The 21668-nt window shown below is 43.6% G+C and overlaps 1 protein-coding gene across 3 annotated transcripts in view; it reads left to right on the forward strand.

Annotated features, from left to right (window-relative positions):
* The window catches only part of Slc25a13 (solute carrier family 25 member 13), a 178567-nt gene that overhangs the window by 85869 nt on the left and 71030 nt on the right, over positions 1-21668 (forward strand). For all 3 annotated transcript variants that reach the window (XM_085840826.1, XM_085840824.1, XM_085840825.1), the window contains 5 exons: positions 1854-1993; positions 16255-16401; positions 18483-18621; positions 19390-19483; positions 19679-19763. In XM_085840826.1, the coding sequence (XP_085696952.1) occupies positions 1854-1993; positions 16255-16401; positions 18483-18621; positions 19390-19483; positions 19679-19763 (605 nt within the window). The remainder of the gene's footprint in view (positions 1-1853; positions 1994-16254; positions 16402-18482; positions 18622-19389; positions 19484-19678; positions 19764-21668) is intronic.

Raw genomic sequence — 21668 nt, forward strand, 5'->3', positions numbered from 1 at the left:
GTGGTCTTGCTATCTTCATGACAAGTAAAATTTTCCGGAACCTTTAAAAACCTGGGATCAAAACTTTGTGGGCATAATTACGAGAAGGTAGAAGGAGGGACTTTGGGAGAAGCTGAAGAATCAGGCACCAGGGATGGTTCAGCTTTTTCTTCTGCCTCCTTCATAGATTAAAAGAAAGTGGAAGAGAAGGAGCCAGGCTTAGTGTAGTTATAAAAATGATGCCCTTTGACAAATATATTAAAGCAGGCAGGAAAACAAGGATTAAATTCACTAACGTGCTCATTCATTTATTTTCCCATCAACCTCTGAAGGCACATGTTCATTATGGATAGAGACTAGTAAATCAAATAATGCTTTATCTAGAAAAGTAATTTCCATGTCATTTTGTGTCACTCTTCCTATACTGTGTGTGTGTGTGTGTGTGTGGGTGTGTGTACACAGATGCACCATTCAGCCCCTCTCCATACCCCATGCTAGGCACATATTCTACAAGTGAACCACACTTTAGCCCCATTGTCTAAGGGTGAACAGAGATGAGATGGGACACAGAGTCACACAACTTGACATGGAATTATTTGGACAAATTCCAAACTTCTGTCAAGCACCCCACCCCAATCACCCCCCAAAATTAAAGGTAAGCTGGGCAGTGGTGGCGCACGCCTTTAATCCCAGCACTCAGGAGGCAGAGGCAGAGGCAGGCAGATTTCTGAGTTCAAGTCCAGCCTGGTCTACAGAGTGAGTTCCAGAATGGTCAGAGTTAGACAGAAAAACCCTGTCTTGGGGTTGTGGGGTGGGGGTGGTGGTATTAAAATTAAAAACTAGGACTGTTTGCTGCCCTGTTTTCTTGTCTTTTCCCACAAGCGCAGCTTGAGAGATTTATAACGGACTCTGCTGAGATGGCGGCGCCTCAGGGTGTTGAACATTGATTTCCTCAGCTCTTCACTACGTTCCAGATCTTTCACAATGTTTGCGAATGACTTGTATTTGTGTTACAGATAGGAGTAAAGGTTTGCTATGTATGGGTTGGTTTTCTGCTACTCTGTTAGACACTTTTTCGTTGCTGTGAGAAAACACCATGACAAAAAGCATCTTCCAGAAGAAAGTTTCTGGTTTATGATTCCAGATGGCTCTGCATCTGAGGGGAAGGGGCAACAACAGATGGCAGGAGCAAGAAGCCTACCAGCCACATCAATCACACAGGAATATATCCACACAGGAAGCAGAGAGACAGAGAGGAAGTGAGGACAAGATATGCATCGTCACAGCCGGACCCTGGTGACTCACTTCTCTCAGCAAGGCTCCACTTTCTAAAAATTTCATAAGTTCCCCACACAGCATCACCAGTCAGGGACCAGGTGTTCAAGTACGGTAGCCTGTGAGGGACATTAACCATTCAAACCACAATAGCCACTAAAGATGAAATCTTGTCCTTATATAGAAAACAGTCACTCTTTCATCCCAAACTAACAAATGGGATAAAATTTAGCTTGTTACCTGACTTCTAAGTTATCATCTTTATTTTATTTATTTATTTATTTATTTGGTTTTTCGAGACAGGGTTTCTCTGTGTAGCCCTGGCTGTCCTGGAGCTCACTTTGTAGACCAGGCTGGCCTCGAACTCAGAAATCCACCTGCCTCTGCCTCCCGAGTGCTGGGATTAAAGGCGTGCGCCACCACTCCCGGCTATCATCTTTAATATTTCAACTGTTCCTATGAATATTCTGACTTGTGTTTCTGCCAAACTTTTGTGATATATGCATTCATAGATTTTTAATAACAAGTAGGAGTGCCTGTTTAAATTCATTTAACAAAGAAACCTACTTTCTTTTAATCACAAACTTATTCTTTTCCAGAGGATGTCAAACAAGTTTTTGGACAGACTACAATTCATCAACATATTCCATTTAACTGGGATTCAGAATTTGTGCAACTACATTTTGGAAAAGAAAGAAAAAGGCACCTTACGTATGCGGAGTTCACTCAGTTTTTGTTGGTAGGTGCAAGTCTTTTTTTCTTTCTGTTTTCTTTTTTCTTTTTTCTTTCTTAATTACCTGATGTTATCACCTCCAAATTAATTTTCTCACAGTTTCTATTAGGCACACACCTTTAATCCCAGCACTTGGGAGGCAGAGGCAGGTGGATTTCTGAGTTCGAGGCCAGCCTGGTCTACAAAGTGAGTTCCAGGACAGCCAGGGCTATACAGAGAAACCCTGCCTTGAAAAACCAAAAAAAAAAAAAAAAAAGTCTCTTTTATAAAAAAAAAATCTTTTTTGTGTGTGTTCTTCTAATTTTTTAAAAATTATTTTAGTTTATGTGTATGGGTGTTTTGCTTACATGTCTGTTCAATGGTATGCAGTGTTTAAGAAGCTGTTAGATCCCCTGGGACTGGAGTTACAGATGATTGTGAGCTATCTGCTTTGTGGGTGCTGGAATTGAACCTGGGTCCTCTGCCACAGCACCCAGTGTTCTTAACTATCGAGCCATCTTTCCTGCTTCTGGTGTCTTATTCTTAAAAAGTGAAAAGAGGTAAGGAATGAAGTATAGGTTCACGTTTGCCCTGAAGCCTGATTCAGCACAGGTTGGTAAGTTAGAAATTTAGAACGATTTCTTTTCAGCTTGTTGAAATTGTAGAGTTACATAGTTTCTTAAAAGGTTGTGTAGGAGCTCTTCCTGTGAGAAAATGATCTTCTCATGGCTGCGGGGTCAGTGAAGGCAAAACCATGGGCCTAGAGAGATGGCTCAGTGGCTAAGACATTCGTTCTTCTTGCAGCTTTCTGAGAAGGCAAAATCAGAATTGCAACCGGGATCTGTGCCTGGTTGTCCCATGATGTACAAATATTGTGTTTTTCTTGAGAAAATGCAGCTGTCTGTCTCTAACTGTGAAATTGTTTCCTCTGAGATCTTTTATAGATTAAGCCACTGAGTTTCCAATTCCTGCATATTTAAGCCATCCTGGCTGCTTTGGAAGCTGTTTCCTGGGTTGGTCTTTAGAGATTGTCACTGTGTGTGTGCCACACTTTGTGTGCTTCCTTGGCCTGCTATGAGGGCCTTGGCTTTCCAGCACCTCTGCTAAGCTAGCTCTGTCCCTCCCACACCTCTTCTTTCCCTCTACTGTGATTGGATCATTGGACCAATGATGAGATCAGCCCAACGATATTTTTAAATATGATTATACCGTTCTTATTCTATGATAATGATATAATGAATCTCATCTCTTCTAGAATAACTAAGAATGAATTAAAAAAATAAAATTATGATTATGTCTGGGTTTTCCTCTTCGAGTGTCCTTTAAAAATGTTTTAATTTATACCATTATGTTTAGTCACTGGGGATCAATATCTATTGGTAGACAAGTCTCTATAAAGCATTCATTTCTTTTGGGTTTTGTTAACTCATTTACTATCTTTAGCAACCTTACTTCTTTTACAAAATCTATTAGGTAAAAAACAATGTTGGATGTTATTCTCATGGGCTCATTCATCTCTGAGCCTGGAGGAAAGCTGCCTAGAGAATTGCTCTCAGTTCTTTGTTACCAGAAGTGTTGTTAGTATCTCAACGCCTTTGTTTATTTGTTTGTTTGTTTAATTTTCCCAGGTTTTGCCAGATGCAGGGGATGGAGACAGAACTGGGATGGAGAGGTGGGGATGGTAACAGCCAAATCCCCTCCAGTGTTATCCCTTTAATGTCACTTCTCGGCATCCATGCTTAGGCACTGCCTCATGTATATAGACAGTTAATGTTTAAAGGTGCTTTTCTTCTAGGCTTTTCAATGTGTGTGTGTGTCTGTGTGTGTGTGTGTGTGTGTCTGTGTCTGTGTCTGTGTCTGTGTCTGTGTCTGTGTCTGTGTCTAACAAGCCCAGGAATTTACCAAACTCCACCTCCCCAGCTTCTCACCAGACAACACCATGAACACTCCTAAGGCAGTATAGGAGTTCTTTATTTCTGGCCAGTGGCTACACAAGAAATCTTAACCCAATCATGCAGCTCACATCCTCAAAATTCTTTGTCTTTTATGCAAAAATAAATCCATATTCTATTGCCACACTTCAGTTTGCAAGGAGCAGAACTACTAGAAGCCAAAAGATAAGATTAGTATATTTAGGGACTTTCCTGGATCCTGGAACTGTGAACCAGGTGATGGATTAGTCCTTGTTCCTGTTTTGGCAGGTGCTGGGGCGTACGTGCTGGGATTTAAGGTTAGATTGGTGCCTTTAACATGGTGTTGGTTGTGCTCAGATCTGGGGTCAAGTGGGCCCCACTCTGCTGTACCTTATTAATTTTTTTCAAGCTTTTCTAGATATTGAATGAACTCAGAGCCATTGGATTGAGCCATCTCCCTGGCTCTCTTTTAATTTTTTAATAATGCTACTAATATACACAGAATTCGTCAGCCCTTCAAGTTTGCTGTTACTTTCTGGACAAAGCTTCAAAGATACTTTGAATAGGCCTGGTGGGTCAAACCCGTAATCTCAGTATCCCAGAGGCTAAGACAGGAAAAATGTTTGCTGCAGGTTCAAGGCCAGGCTGGGATAGGAGTGACAACACCACCCCGACCCCCCCAACAAACACACATATTCATACCAAGAAAAGTGAAATGTAAAGACAAGATACCTCACCTCTGGCTTTATTCTTTCTTTGCTAAACATGTTAATGTCTGTGAATCTCCATTTCCAGTTCTATATACACAGAAACCTAGCTCAGTAATTCAGGTGGGGAATGGAATGTGAGGTGGATTCTTACCACTGTTTACACAGGACTTGGACACATGGTAGGAGGCAGCGTTTATTTGATGAGGAATAATTGCAATAATGCTATTGAGAAAGATGCCTCAACTTAACTTTGTGGACCTAATTAACTTTTAGTTTTCGTGGGCTGTTAGCAGTAGTAAGGATAATCTCATTACCACCTTTAAAGTTAGTGTCCACCAGGCTGCATGCAGTCAACTGTAACTCCCCACAGCAGCCTTTTGGTAGGGAGCCTCAAGAGGTCGGGAGCCTGAGTCCACGATGAGATGATTCAGGAATTGCTTGTTCTCTTTCCAGCTGCAGCTTGTAGGCATTTGCTTAAACTTGACTCTAACCCATGGTGGTTCATGGGAACGTCCCACAGTGTCGTGTGTGCGTGCCTAGGATGATTTGTCTTTGTAGCAAGAAGAAATGCCTTAAACTTTTACTAATTTAAAGTGACTAAAGCACCCAGCGATGCCGACAAGGGCTTTGCTTTAGCCCAGCTCCAGCCTCAGAGGAATGAGCAGATGAAGGAGCTGGGCTTTTGCCATCAGTGCTGAGTTTGAGGACGATTTTGAGTCACCTCTCTTCATTTTAGATGTTTCAATGGCTCCAGGCAGCTTGAGCTTCAAGCCCCTACGTCAGGCACTTTGTTTTCTTCCATGGGATTGGTACTGGATTCAGTTAGCTTCTGAAATACTTAACAGTGTGTGCTTCCTGGTTTCATGCCAGCTTGATACAAGCTATAGTCAATGGAGAGGAGGGAACCTCAATTGAGAAGATGCCTCCAGTACATCAGGCCATAAGGCATTTTCTTAGTTAGTGATTGATGGGGGGGGGGGGCAGTCGACTTTGGGTAGGGTACCCCTGAACTGGTAGTCCTGGGTTCTATAAAAAAGCAGGCTGAACAAGCCATGAGGAGAAAGCCATTAAGCAGCATACCTCCATGGCCTCTGCATCAGCTCCTGCCTCCAGGTTCCTGCCCTGTTCCAGTTCCTGTCATGACTTCCTTCAGTGATGAAACCTTTTCTTTTAACAACTTGCCTCTTGGTCCTGGTATTTTATCACAGCAGTGGAACCCCGCTAGGGCAGTGAGCTTGGTCTCCTGTGTTTGAGACTTCCACTTTGTCAAGTACACCCATTTTCCCACTCTAAGGCACTGCTTCCTGGCTGTAGTCAGTTGTACAAGCACAGAGATGCTTGACTCTTATCACCACGCACACTCTGGCCCGTCTCTGATGAGGCAGAGGGAGCCTCAGGGACAGAGTGAAATACTGATGTTTCCAGGAAAGACATCATCTGGTTCAAACCCAGCAGGGATGGTAGCCATGCTTGTGTGCAGGTTGCTCACCTTTACCACTCTCTGCGGGCTTCAGTTTTTTCCCCTTTATTTAATAAAATCTGTGCTCTATTGAAACAAATATGCCTGTTTTCACTAAGTGACTCACTGAGGTCACTGCTGTCTGTCAGAGCTTATATGATGAGCTTATATGTTCTTGTCTGCACTTTGTGTATGGATTTTACAGATACAGGGCTGAACAACAGGGACAGAAAACCCACTTTTTGGATTCTTGTTTCTCAATTCTGGGAAAGGACTTCGGAAGACACTAGGGGACACATAACTTCCTCCCTTTATATATATGTGTGTGTGTGTGTGTGTGTGTAATTCTTTCATCTCCACTTCATGAATAATGGCATGCATGTGTAAATGTTATAAAGCGAACATTTTTTAAGTATGTGTTTTTCAGGCTTCTTTCTGTGACAGAGTAGTTCTGATAGGCGTAGAGTTTGCCATATCCACTAGGCTGGCCTTGAACTCAAGAGAATCACCTGCATCTGTCTGTCCAGTGCTAGAATTAAAGGCACATAGGCATGTTTCTGTAAGACTTTCTGTCTACCTCTGTCCTCCTCTCCTAAAGCATAGCTTTGATTTTATGTATGCTTTACAGATAGATCTTGATATTATCTGAGATTGATAAGAAAAACTTGGAAGCTGGTTGGTGATGTATGCATTAATCCCAGCGTTCAGGAGGCAGATCTCTGAGTTTGAGGCCATCCTGGTGTGCAGAGTGAGTTCCAGCCAGGGCTACACAGAGAAACCCTGTCTCAAAACAAAGCACCACCACCAAAAAAAGAAGGAAAGGAGGGGGAGGAGGAGGAAGAAGAAGGAGTGAGAATGGAGGACACAAAAAGGGAAGAACTCTCTGTTTTCTTCTTGTATTGTGCTGTTATCACTCCTCATAGGAGACAGATCATTCACGAATACATTTTTGTTGAACAGGCAAGGTTTGTCAAGGCCTTGGTCAAAGAGCTGATAGGCACAGAGATGACAAGCTGTGAGAGACTCATGGACAGATGTGGGGATGGTTGCCATGTACATACAGTTGATAGTGTCCTGAAACCGCAAGCAGATGTCAAATATTTACTGTTTGAAGTTGGGGTTAATGAAAGTATCAAGACTACAAATTTTTGATAACCAGAGACCATATCGGGATTTTGGTTTGCAACGTGTGAACCTACTCCTATTGATTGTAAGTTGCTGCTGGCAGACTATGTAATGCATGTTGGGTCTGGTTTATAATTGCAGTAACCTTAGTGTTCCAAAGATAAATAAGGAGGACAGAAAGCTGGCCTTGTCTGCCCTGCTCTACAGAAGATAGCTACTTTGGCATCCATGTGGAATCCAGCTCACTTGGATAGTTAGATTCCATTTTTCCGACACATTTATGTTTGGGACAAAGGAAATCAAGATTCACTGATGTTGTGTCCAGGCTTGGTCAGCCTGCCCTCCTGTTGAGCAGCTTGAGCTGGCTTTTACAGTAACACCCTGCTGAGAGCAAACACTTCATCCAGCATCTCACCAGCTGCTACTCACTGAGAAATTGAGCAGGAAATCATACAAGCAAGGGGACATAGAGACGCACTGGTCTTGTCATGGTATTGCCTTATATGAGAAGAAGGAGGTGGCATGGTTTCTAAGGCCTCTTCTTGATGGTTCAACCCAAGGAACTAGGGGCAGAATTTCACCTCGAGTCTTCAAATGGAACTGTGTGGCCAAATTCATGATTATGAGATGTGAAAAATGTGGCAGGATTTTTCGGGTCCAACTACATTAAAATATTAGTGCAGCAGGAGGCCTGTGATTGGACAGGGAAAAGGGAGGTGGAGCTAGAAGTATGAGAGAGAGAGAGAGAGAGAGAGAGAGAGAGAGAGAGAGAGAGAGAGAGAGAGAGAGAGAGAGAGAGAGAGAGAGATGGAGGACAGACAGAAAGAAGATCCAGAACCAGCATGGCTTTAAATAGCCACAGGTAGATATGATATCATAAAGGATAGAATAATAGGGATTACTTGTCCAATCTAGCCGGGCAGCTTGTACCATTATCAATTGGCCCTGAAATTATTGTGTGGGCATCTTGTGAATTGAGAAATTATTGATATATAAATCTGACTTGTTAATTATAAGCTTCTAGAGTTTTGCTGGGTGTTATGGTGGCTGACCATGGGGTGGGCAGTTGTTATGTTGTGCTGCCATGTCAGCAAAGATAACTCTGGCCCCACCGGAGAGTTGGCTGGCAGACAGTAGCTGGATGGAACTTGGGAACGTGGCAGTTTCTGTTTTACTATTTCCCACAAAAGAACAATGGAAATGCCTTTACTCTCTATATACTCATTGCTCTGTTCTGTTTCCCCCCTCATTTTAAAATGTGTGTAGATATGGGAGCTGGAGAGATGGATGGCTCAGTGGGTCAGAGTGTTTGCTGTGTAAAGATGACAATCTGACTTCAGATCCCAGCACACGTGAAGAAGCCATGGGTAGCTGTGCATATGGCGGTAATTTCAGTGTGGCAGTAACCAGAGACAGGAGGATCGTGAAGGTTTGCTAGCGACCAGCCTAGGTACTGAGGGACCTTGTCTCTGAGGAATCAGCCAGTGAATAGTAGGGCAGGTACCTGATATCTTCCTCTGACCTTTGTGCACGCATGTTCACACACATGTGCACACACACCACTCATGCACACATGCACTTACATATGTTCATCCTTATCTTAATTCAGGTTATTTTCAAGCTAGCTAAAATTATGAAAATTTAGGGGTACTTATGTTAGATAGTTTAGAGAGCTGGGTGAACATTCCTTATTCATTTTAGTCTTCATTGTCATAGTCACTTTCATTTTGACTGGAATTTTCTACCACCACAGGTTTTTTTTTAAAAAAAATTTTGACTCTGTTTTTATTAAAATTGAATGTATTTTTCAAGTTTTGAAAACATAAAAGTAAAAAATGAACTGGGTTTTAGTTCATTTCATTCTATCTTTCCATGGTCTTTGCTTTATAGTGCAAGTGAATCTGCTGTTTGTTGTTGATGATGTTCTGCCGGATAAATTGTTCTCAGGCTTAAAGCACAAATGTACTGGCATGTCTGAATAGAGGTGAAAAGAATTTTTTACATTCAAAATATGCCCACTTGAAAATTGAAGATTATTAAGGAAATGACAGGCCTGGAACTATTAGAAGTATGAATTTAGACCCAAAGCAGGGTAACCCCTGTATATGTTTATTTCCGTACAGGTAGCAATTCTGAAGAGTTTGACTTTTTCCCTACAGCACTCGGAATGGGTGCGTGAAGTCTTTGGAATGTGCTACAGTAAAAGCCTGTTCCATTACTCCTCATGCAGCAGAGCAGAGGAGACATTCACTGTGGCTTGAGTGGAAGGGCATTAGAGATGGCTGCAGATGGCCTGGCTGGAACCTTCTGGCCTTAGGTGACAGAGGTCCTGGTCTGTATCGTGGGTCGTCTGGGTTCTGTCCCTCTGTTCCTGTCACAAACTGTCTGACATTAGCAAACATCCCAGACCTGGCACATGAGGAGTGCTCCTCCCCCAGGCTGGCACATGAGGAGTGCTCCTCCCCCAGGCTGGCACATGAGGAGTGCTTCTCTCCCAGGCTGGCGTGCCTTCTCTCCTGGCTTGCCACCTTCTCACGTTGTTCGGTTTCTTTGATTCCTTGTTGTTTCCCCCTCCTCTAAGGCCTCTTGTTCCATTTTCTGTACTCGGTTTGATATTAGTTGCCTCCTCTACCTGAGTATTGTGAGATAATCAACCTCTCTTTCTACAATTACAGTTTTTGCTTCTAGTTTTCTTTCTTTCTTTCTTTCTTTCTTTCTTTCTTTCTTTCTTTCTTTCTTTCTTTCTTTTTCTTCCTTCCTTTCTTCCTTCCTTTCTTTCTTTCTTTCTTTCTTTCTTTCTTTCTTTCTTTCTTTCTTTCTTTCTTTCATTTTTAAATAGACATCCTTTCAAAACAAACAGCCAATTGCTTATCAAGACTGGGGCTCCCAGCGGGGGGGGGGGGGGGCGCGGCGGTGGTGGCACACGCCTTTAATCCCAGTACTTGGGAGGCAGAGACAGGCGGATTTCTGAGTTCCAGGCCAGCCTGGTCTACATACAAAGTGAGTTCCAGGACAGCCGGGGCTATACAGAGAAACCCTGTCTTGAAAAAACCAAAAAAAGAAAAAAGAAAAGAAAAAGAAAAAAAAAAAAAAAGACTGGCTCCCAGACAAGTGGTGTTAGCATACATCTGGCACCCTAGCACACAGGCAGAAACAGGAGGATTCTAAGTTTTAGAGTAGCTTGACACTACATAGCAAAAGACAGACAGACAGATAGGCGCGCGCACACACACACACACACACCAGACCCCAGGGCCAGACTTAGCGTCAAGCACTATACTTCCTGTTTCCATATGTAGAATGAAAGTCATGGAGTCTACAGTCTCAGGTATTGAGAGTTTGAGAGGGCAAAGCCCCCGGTAAAGCACGCCCTCAGCACAAGGTTTACCTTCCATTTCTCCTGACTTACAGCCCATATGACTTTCCCAGGTACTTTTAGTGTTCCTTTTATAGAAAGCTTAACTTTTGTTTTTAACATAAAGTGTCCAATCTGTTTCTCATTATGGCCACCCATTGCATCTCTCTCACAGATGAAAGTATTTTTAATCTGTTCAGCTCACCTCAAGGTCTTCTGAAATTCTTTTTTCTTGTTAGGGTCTAAGCCAGTTTATGATCCCACTGTGATCCTCCCCAGAGCGGAGTAGCCCAGCCATGAGGACTCGCAGTTTGGAGTCACACCATCCTCAGTGTGCGTCTCAGCTCAGCTGCTGTGTGACTTTGAGTCAACTTAACCACCCTCCCACCCCTGTGCTCTGCTTCATGTGTCTTTCTGTAAAATGAAGATAAGTTTTATTACAGGCTTCAAGAAAACCCTACCTCAACCTTAGTCCAGCAGTAAATGTTTAGGGTTGAGCTGCTACTGTGATTCTCTGCCCTGTCCATGTGTCCATCATTCTGTGCCTATGACTGGTTCTCATGACTCAGCGGTTCTGGATTAGAAAGGACTTTACAGGTGTTTTAGCCCTTCACCTGACAGAAATCAAAGCTACCACTTACCAAGTGTCTGTCACACACGACCCAGACAGCAGGCCCTGGTGTGTGCATTTTGTAGGAAAAGCCTTAGGGCCTAAGACACCAGCTAGCTCACCTGAGCTCTGCCATATAGTGTCATGGTGCATTACAGTCTTCTGTCATTGGGGCTGCCACTCCCCTCCATCAACGGAAAGTGAAATCTGTGACAGGTGTCCCTTTGCCCAGAGTTACAGTGTTACCAGTGACACTTGCTTGTGGGAGATGTTTCATCGCTCAATAGTTTTATAAGTGAGAGACTAGTGTATTATGCTGCAACCTACCCCAGTATCTTCTTCCCATTGATTTTCTTTTTAAAAGAAATACAGAACGGTGACTTGGCTCCTTCCCTGGCTCTTTAACCTGCCAGTCTGTTAACCTGTAAATACTTTATTATAATGACAGTTCTCCCATTGTTCCCTGCCCTTAGGAAATGAGTGTTATCATCTGTGTTCTCCTTCCCACTTTTGTCCCTCCTGCCACACATATAGGAACCTCTTGGTGGCCCTTACAGATAGCTGTGTTAGATACTCTTTGGTAGCTATAGATACTGTCGGGGGATTTAGGTCACTGTATCGTGGGTACTAAGCCCAGTCTTCATTTCAAAGCTAGCACAGCACTGAGTTTAACCTTTGCAGAGTTGTCTGTGCATTTCGCTCTACAGGCTTCCCCACCCTTGCCCACTCCACACCTCCATCCCTGACTCCCACCTCCTACCCCGTTCAGGCTCTTAGGGCTGAAAGGAGCCTGGGGGAAGAATCACCTCCCGATGGGTTGACCTTGCACGCCCTGTGATGATCAGTGAGGAGATCCAAGAGTTCTGGACACATTGGGTTTTGCCTCAAAGGAAACTTAGGAATGTTATCATATTCTCACAAAACCAGGCACAGACAAAATCTAGAGCATGAAGAGTAATACAGAAGCCTACCTGGGGATGCAGCTCACTTGGTAGAGGCTTAGCTAACAGGCATGAGGCCCTCGTCCAGTCTTCAGCATGGTAATGAGCTGGGTATGATGACACATGCTCATAATCCCAGTACTCAGCAGGAGGAGGGACTGGAAAGGAAGCTTAAGGTCATTCTTGGCTATGCAGAAAGTTTGAGCCCAGCCCAGGCTTAAATAAATACATAGAGTAACATAAAATAAAATTCTTATAGTTTTTAGATGGCCAAGTGTCAGGTGTAGTTTTGGTCAAGTTCCCTAATGTAGGTTTTCCAGGGCTTCCCATGCACCATGGTCAGGTAGCAAGCAGGCACTTTGTGTGTGTGTGTGTGTGTGTGTGTGTGTGTGTGTGTGTGTGTGTGTGTGTAAGGAACACCCGGACTTGAGTTCCAGCTTTGCTGCCCCTGGCAGGGGGACCTCAGCTCCCTCCCTGGATGGTGTAAGGTTAATGCTTATGACCTGTGTGCTGCATCCGATGGCACTACCCAAGGGAAGAGGATTCGGAGGAGTCAAGGTTGGTCAAGCCTAGGTTCCATGTCAGGACCTGCCCTCACGTGCTGGGGTGGGAGCAGGCCCTGATTTTAGTGATGTAGTTTACATAGAAGAACCAGCCAAAACCATCTTCAAGTTCAAGCATGGAATTTTAATGTCTCCAGGTTTTAGGAGTTGTTAAAATATGAGCTCTCAATTTTCTCATCCTCAGGATTAAAGGAGCTGTTTTTGTTGTTTTGTTTATTTTTTGTTTTAATTTTTGTTTTGTTTTGTTGCCTGTTTGTAGGATCCCTGCTGCCAGCTCTCCTATTGAGACAATGCAGTCAGCAAAGGAAGCAATATTCCCTTTACAGATATGTTCCCACCACAAACACACCCCGTCTTTTTTGGTGTGGCCGTCATGGGCCTTCTACAACCTGTGGTATCTGTTTTTCCCTTTGCCATTCCAGACAATCTGGTCTTCATGTTCTGGGTTTCTGCTGTGTGAGGAGAAAGGTTGGCTGTGCCATATGAAGCTGCTTCTGGATCCTAAAGACTGAGTTCTAACTAGGAAAATAGAAAGTACCCACAGGGCACCTCTGCTGTTGCTCAGGGTAACCTTGGCTTTCTATAGCACTGACAGTGTGTCTGAGAATGGTGCCCCTTCATCTCCTTTCAATTGAACACTTATTATGGTCTTTGCTTTCAATAGAATACCTACTGAGGTCATTTTATCACTATGTGTCTTGAGCAGTTAGTCTTTTTTCCTCTTGAATTGGAGGTTCTTGGATAGACAACTCCATTTTTGTTGACTAGATCCTGGTTTGCTCATTCAGTTGGCTTTCCGGACTGCCTGTCATTGATAATGTCTGTGGCACAGAGTGTCCGTTGTACCTAGAATGATGACAGCACAGCTTGGGAAAGACATAGGCAGAATGTGTCACTTCATCCATGGCAGAGGTGGGAAAGCCAACAGTGTCACCTCTATTTCTGATGGAAGGGGGAATCTCCAAACATGCTCATCTCTGGAACCACATGACAGTGTGCTGATGTTTAGTGCAGAGGCCAGGATGAGTTTTCCAGTTGTATAAAGCGTCTGTATGGCAGAGATGTAGCCCTGAGTGCTTCCCCCAGGATCCTGAGCACCTTCCATCGGAGATCGGTCTCGGTGATTCAGACCACTGCATCTGTTCACTGAGGAAAGAGGAGGCTAGATCTGGGACTTTGAAAGGTGGCAGGATGCATGTGAGGCGGACTGCTGTGGTCAGAGACTGACAGTGAGGACAATCAGGGAACCTAGGCCAGGTCTGAGGAAGCACTGAACCACTGCTGTCAGAGAAGGAACGATGCATTCGAGTGGACTCTTAAAGGCTCAGGGAACATAATTTGGCAACTGCTTCACACTTGGGAGGAAGGAAGCTTACAGAATTGAAAATGACAGCTTTTCAGGTGGTGTCACTGGGAAACCAACCTGCCCATAATTAAGCTTTGAAGCCAGCAAAGAGACAAGAGTTGAGTCCTAGGTGGGGACATTCATAGTGGGCTTAGTGATGCGTCATTTTATGGCCTTTGTAAGATACATCCAGGATATATCCTTAGAAATGCTGGTCCAGCAGGTAGGAGTGCGAGATTTAGAGGCAGACAGTAATCATTAGCTCCTAAGAAATTTTTGAAGTTTTGTGGCAGCGCTTTTCCTGAAAAGCAGAGAGACCTGCGGACCGGGGCAGGATGGGGGCACATCTTAAGTAAAGATCAAGTACAGGGCTCTAGAAGGATCTGGGCCCACGAAGGTTCATCTGGGTGCCCTGCACTGAAAGTGGCCAATGCTGTAGGTAACTAAGGGCAAACAGTCAATAAGATAGTGACCATTTTCTCACTTAGTCATTAATCTTTCAAATTCCAGTGTTTGCATTTTTAAAGTACAGAAAATGAGACAGGAAAGCATAACTCATGACTGTATTCATTACCCAGGTCCAGTCATTATTAATGTTTTGTCAATCACATTTTGTCCTCTCTCTCATTCAGGACAAGGAAAGCAGGTAGTCAGCTTCACAGAAGCATGAGACTCTGGTCGCTTCAAACTGCAGTAACCCATAGAGCGATGAGTGTCACCTTGTTATCAAAGCTAAGAGATGGCTTCCTTAACCAGTGAAACCCCATTTCATCTTAAATAATTTGAAATCCTTGATAGCCCTTTGGTGATACTTGTAAGTTTCATGCAGATTAGCTTTCTGAGGTCCGTGTGGAAGGTAGACAAGGTGCTGCGGAAAGTGGTAACACGACTTTCCGCAGCAGTAGTATGAAGGGAGCCCCAGTGGGAAGCAATGTTTGTTTTAATGCCTACACTTGTCTCTTGGGCATAGCAGTAGAGAGCTATGACTCTTGTTGGAGTTTGGCCATATGAATTATATATCCAGTGTGCTGCTACAGTTTTTCCTCCTCTGATGCACAAACTCTCCAGCTTCTTAGTCTAGAACACAGGGCTCTATGTGGCATTGTTTTTGACCCTCATAGCCTTGGGTGGAGAAGTCACCAGCAGCTACTGGGAGGATCAACAGGCACAGGGCAGCCTTTTGTGACAATGACTTAACCTGCCCCACATATGGGTAGCGCCAGTGGTGAGGATTAGCACCTTCCAGCAGAGAACATTCCTTCACTGTTGTTAAGTCCTGTGCTTACCTGTTAGCTTGTGGTCACATTGGCTTGCTGGATCTAGCCAGGGCTTTGAAGCTACTGAACTAACTTCCTTCCTTCCTTCCTTCCTTCCTTCCTTCCTTCCTTCCTTCCTTCCTTCCTTCCTTCCTTCCTTCCTTCCTTCCTTCCTTTATGTATGTATTTATTCATTTATTTTTATTTTCTTCATATCTCAGATTCTAGAAGAAAGGTGCCTGATTTGATTCCTTTGAACTTTTTTCCTCCTCCTCTTCCTTGTGCTCCTGCTTTCCTCCCTTTTCTTCCTTCTTTTGAAACACTGTGCGGTGGGTTTGAATGAGAATGGCCCCCATAGGCTCATGCCTGGTGCCCAGTTACCGGAACTGTTTGAAAAGGATTAGGAGGTATCACCTTGTCAGAGGCGGTGTGTTGCTGGAGGTAGGCTTTGAGGTTTCAAAATCCCATCCCTGGCTCCGTGCCTCTCTCAGCCTGCAGATAAGAATGTACAGTCTCTCAGCTGCTGCTTGCTGCCATGACTGTCTGTTTTAGATTAACCCTCTAAAGCTGGAAACAAGCTGTAAACTCTTTTATAAGAGTTGCCTTGGTGCCTCTTCATAGCATTAGAACAGTAACTTAGACACAGAGCTTTCTTATACAGCCCAGGTTGACACCAGAGTCACAATGTGTCTGCGACAATCTCTCAACTTGATCTCCCCACCTCTGCTTCCCAAGTGCTGAGATCACAGACATGTGCCACCATGCCTGGCTCTGTTTCTGCTGAGTGTAAGCTTTAAAATGCAGTGTACTTTATTAGCTTTCTATTCACTGCTCTGAAAAATGTTCTTTTCTTTCAAAGGAAAATGTATTTTAGAGGGAAGCATTTAAACAGGCAGGTGGGGCCTGTGAAATCACGATGTAGGCTTATTTCTTTTGTTTGATTTAAAAATGAGCAGTCATTTGCAGTAAGAAAGAGACATAAATTAACTGTCTTACCTTTTCTAACCGTAGGAAATACAGTTGGAGCACGCGAAGCAAGCCTTTGTGCAACGAGACAATGCCAAGACGGGCAAAGTCTCAGCCATTGACTTCCGGGACATCATGGTCACCATCCGTCCCCATGTCCTGACGCCTTTTGTTGAGGAATGTCTAGTAGCTGTAAGTTGTGCATTGTCCTAATGAAGTAGTTTATTCTCCCTAATTTGTGCCAAGTAAACGGGAATAATAAAGAGCAGTCCTTGGAATTGTCCTGTTTAACACCCTAACGTGATCATGTATATTATCACCCTTGCAAACCAAAATATATCTTGGTTCATTTTAGTGGGTAGGTTCATTGATTGTCTGCATCGTGTGTTTCGGGGATGTGTTCAGTGGTTTCTTACTGTCCCTGGAGGCCTGTACCGGAGTCCTATCAAATGCTAAAGTCTGCAGGCCCTCAGATCATTTCTTCACAGTGACATCTCTTTGGATATAATGTACACGTATTTTCTCTTACTTTAAATCATGGCTAGATTATTTGTAATATCTAGTGCAGTATTTTTAAGTCTTTGTTTTGCTGTGCTGGTCAGGGAATAATGCCAAGGGAAGACATCTGTGCATACTCAGTGCAGATGTAATCCCCGCCCCAAAATCTTTGCAAAATTCTGTTTGGTTCCATTTGCGTAGGTAGAATTCATAAATACAGAGGGCCCATCTGTTAATAACTAATTAGAAAGAAAGAGGAACAACAAAAATAATTTATGACTTCATCTTCATTTTGCCTTATCTTTTAAGATATGTCAACTTGCTGATTTTGTGTTTCTAATTTAAGGAAAAAGAAACACGCAGGCAAGCACCTCTGCAGACATGCACACTTGGATGTCTGGTTGGAGTCACAGATAGATCCGAAGGTCTAAAGCTGACATTTCTCATTGTCACTTGGTGTCTGTTGGGGTTGCAGTAGTACTTGTCATAGGCAGATCCCTGCCGTCCTGTGTCATAGCTATCCCATCCCAAAGGATATCCAGCTGATGTCCTTACTACCTCTTGGAACTCAGAGGTGTCGTGAAGCATGCTCGGTAGTGGTTCCAGGCCTTGGCCACGGACAATCTAGATCACCAGGGAAGATCATTACAGATGGAATCCAGGTTTCCTGTAGGTCTGTGCTTCACTACCGATGGGTAGCTACATCTCAGTATCTAAATGTTAAGGCTTCTAGCTGATTCCTAGGATTTGGGAGCCACATCTCTGGAAACTCTCCCTTTGCTGGACTGTGAGTGCATGCACAGCCGTCTGGGTTCCCCACAGTGCTGACCATGGGCCTTGCAAGTTTCTTTGTTTCCTGGTGCTCCGTTTCCAATACATGGCCCTTCCCATTCTGGCTCCATGTCAATCTCACCCCGGCCCCACCGCCACTCCCAGGTGATCTCTCAGGTCAGCTCTTTTGAATGATTACTAAGGGAAGATTTATGTGGCTGTTTTAAAAAAGCGCTTTGCTAATAAAAATATTTTGCCTTGTTAGGGACGGACAGAATTTGAAACCCCAAACTGAAGTTCTATCCACAGAGGATATACTATCTGTTTTCCCTGTCCCCTGTGAAGAGAAATGTTTCCTTAAAAATTCTGATTATTAGAAATTCGATCAGCTTCAACCCCCATCTAGATAGGCACATGGCATCTTCAAATATTACCAGAGCACACGTGTTCTTTTGGCTAAGTCCACCAATGTAAAGGCTCGGGACTTAAGTGATTATTTCTTGCTGGCTTAAGTATTAAGACAACTTTTGATATTGAGGATGCATTAGCTGCTCCTCAGAGTCTGTCTGCACCAACATAATGCAGCTTTGCATGCGTGAACACATGCAAGCGGGTGCTATCCTTTCTATGTTTAAGGCCTTAAGATTTGCTCATTAGATGAAATAAACCAACTTATAAAACATTTCCAACTGAAATTTGAACTCTGTAAATGACTACTGGTCCTGTTATACTCCTACACATGTATTTTATTTAGTTTTCCAGGGCTTGTATAAGTCCTGGTCATGATTATCTGCAGTCACTTTTAAAATTCACTTCTAGCTTTTTTTTTTTTTTCTAAAGTGAAAGAAAAATATTGTGATTTTTTTTTTTTGTATATTCATTCCCCTTTACTTCCAAAACAGTGATAAATATATGTACTTTTGTAACCTCTTGCCCTTTGTATCTCTTTTATTTTATTATTATTATTATTATTTTTCTCTCTCTCTTGTTTTCAACTTGGCAAGGCTGCTGGAGGCACTAGGTCCCATCAAGTTAGCTTCTCCTATTTTAATGGATTTAATTCGCTCCTTAACAACATGGAACTCATTAGGAAGATCTACAGTACTCTGGCTGGCAACAGGAAAGACGTGGAGGTGACTAAGGGTGAGTGAGCATATCAAAATGTTTGCTTCAAGTGTCTTAGGGAGCAGGGGACAGGGAGTGAAGAAGGCAGTCTGGAGTTTATAGTAGAATTTGCTGTCCCATTCCTGGTGCTCCATTTCCAATACATGGTAAATTAATTGGTGATGTGTGTCCTCCAGACCTTGATCAGACAAACTAAAGCAAACAAAGCAATCTACACTCAGTTTTTGAGAAACAGAAAACAGCCTTTGAATGAAGTGAAGATACAAGATTTGTTGAATCTTTTTTTTTTTTACAAGAACTTAAGCGAAACGGTCAGTGGACCTCAAAAACACATGTGGGTCCCACAAACCTGTATTGATGATAGCATAATGTGATCCATGAACTTGAAGAAGATATTATCAGCATTTCAATAGGATTCTCACACACACACACACACACACACAACCAAAAAAATCAAAAAAACAACAACCCTAGAAAAATAACTTGGGGATCCGAAATGTCAGTGTAGTTTGAATCCCGTCCCGTGTCATTTGTTAGAGCGTTCACATGGCACCCAGCTTTACTCCCAGTGGTGGTTGGGATGGAGTTCTACATCCTTTGAACAAGTGGGAGAAAGAGCTGGGATGACTTCATGATAACTGTGGTGGTGTGTACACCTCTAGCGCTTTGGCTGAACACTGAATTTAGCGTTGATCTTTCTGAATCTCTCTCTCTCTCTCTCTCTCTCTCTCTCTCTCTCTCTCTCTCTCTCTCTCTCTCTCTCTCTCTCTCTCTCTTTCCATACAGAGGAGTTCGCTTTGGCAGCCCAGAAGTTTGGTCAGGTTACACCCATGGAAGTTGACATCTTGTTTCAGTTAGCAGATTTATATGAGCCGAGGGGGTAAGTTGCCTTTTTTAAGTTAGTTTAATAAAATAAGGTTAGGAGCTAGGTGTAGGGAGATTTCAGCAAGAGAGACAGAAACCAAATAATGAAGGCCTACGCTGAAATATGGGAAGCGATAAAAGGAAAGTTCTAGAATTCCATCATGTAAATTTAAGAAATCTGGGACTTCATCATCGTTTGCTTTCTGTCCAGGCGCATGACCTTAGCAGACATTGAGCGGATCGCCCCCCTAGAGGAAGGAATGTTACCCTTCAACTTGGCCGAGGCCCAGAGGCAGGTGAGTGGTGGGAGTGACTTCTCTCCTGGTGCTTTCCAGAGATACCCAGGCCCCTAGCACTTCCACTGGATTTCCAGCATTGGTTTCTGACTTAACTGTTTTTCCAATTCTGGTCCCCAAATTCAGGCATTTTGAGGAGGCTGAAAGGGGAGTTGTTGAGCAACCTTCTGGTGAACAGATACGAACATGTGTTTCTTAGAAAGACCGGGCTGTGGCCCCAACAATGGAAATCCCAACACTCCCAAAACAAGTAGTTCTTTTCTTCCTTACATCTGGTCCTGAGGCATATGGGCATGAAGCACTTGCTCTTGTGACTGTCCCCAGCAGCATCTGGCTTTGCTAAATGAACGATAACGTTGCACCTCAGTGGGGTACTGTCAGAGCGTTGTCTAACAGCCATGCCTTCCGTTTCTCTGAGTATCGAAATGAGATAATTTTGTTTAGTCTGGAGTCATAGTTCAGAGGCTTTTAGACCTATTTTCTCTGTGAAAGGATTCATAAGCTATGTGGAAACAATGTTAGGAATGCTAGGTTTTATTTTATGGTTAACAGAAGCCCATGTCTCAAAGTTGTGGGAGTTAGAAACTTAAGACACAGGACCTCCTCGCTCTGTAGCTGGGCCTGAGAGAGCACGCCTTCATTGCATGGGCTATGCCTGCATGGTGCTTGTAAAATAAATCCATGAACAGACAGAATGTCTTTTTTTTTTTTTTTTTCTCTTTTTTAAGAAAAGGACTTCCTTTAAGGCAAAGCCATCTTCAAATCTTGTGAGACTTAACTGTTTTTGGCTTGGAGCTCTGGGTCTGAACAGCGACGCCAGTTTGACCACAATGGGTTGACGCGGGCTGCATTTTTAGGACTGTCAGGCCTGGAGCCAGGACCCCCCCCCCACCACCACCACCACTTTAGCTCCTTCCCACCCAAGGGCAGCAGCGAGTTGTGTGCGGCATGGAAATGGAAGGAGTGGGTGTGTGCTCCGTAAATCCTAACTAGGCACCTCTGGGAAACCAGCTGGCTGTGGTTAAAAGAGGAAGCCATTCCCCCTGGTGTAGGAGAAAGAACTGTGTAATCCTGGGCAGAGGAGGAAGCAGCCTTGCTCTCTCCTCCCTTTGATTTCAGACACTGTGTCTGAGATAATTATCTCTTCGTCTGCATGCCACCAGCTAGTGTAGAAATTTGGGGATTAAGGAAAGTAGAGGGACTGCTTCAGATCTCCCCTGCTCTCCCCCCTGGCGGCAGCACCTCTTCATTTCCCTGTGTGCCCTCTGCAGCTTTGAGGGGGCTTATAATGGGTGCTTGCTGGTACTGGCCTTGAAAGGGTTGGAGGAATTTGAAGAGATTTACAGTAGGAAGCGATTGGCCGGTGTTCAGAGGTTTAGAGCAATTCATGGCAAACCTACCTGAAATTTAGGGTGATTTTTTTTTTTAATGCATGACCCCCACTGCCCCTGGAAGATCAAGCAAGTCAGGTGCTCTATGCATGGGCAGTTTGCATGTCCTAGCACCCTACAGCCTGTGGAGTGTTTGCCCTCGACAGGGGTGCCATGCAGATGGACGCTTTTACCTGCGTGTCATTTTAAGAACATATTTGTCCTTTCCAGGTAGAATTAGCAGTAATGGCAGGTTCCTTCCTTTAACATCTTCAGAATACTCTCATTCATTGTTTTGAGGCCAGAGCATCTTTCGTATGGCATGTTCTCATGCATGTAAATAAAATAGTGTGCTTTCTTTGAATGCATCTGTCACCATGAAGGTAGACTACAGGGGTGGAATTGGAGACAACGCATGGAATTTGTGGAAGAAATGTTTTCCCTTCTTAGACAAGCATATTTCTCTGTAAAGCTGTTTTCAGTTAAATGACTGAAGATTTCAAATGATCTCATTGTATTGGAATGGTGTTGCCCT

Source organism: Mus caroli, unplaced genomic scaffold (assembly GCF_978045245.1).
Source record: "Mus caroli unplaced genomic scaffold, Mus_caroli_1 scaffold_7, whole genome shotgun sequence".
NCBI lineage: Eukaryota > Metazoa > Chordata > Mammalia > Rodentia > Muridae > Mus > Mus caroli.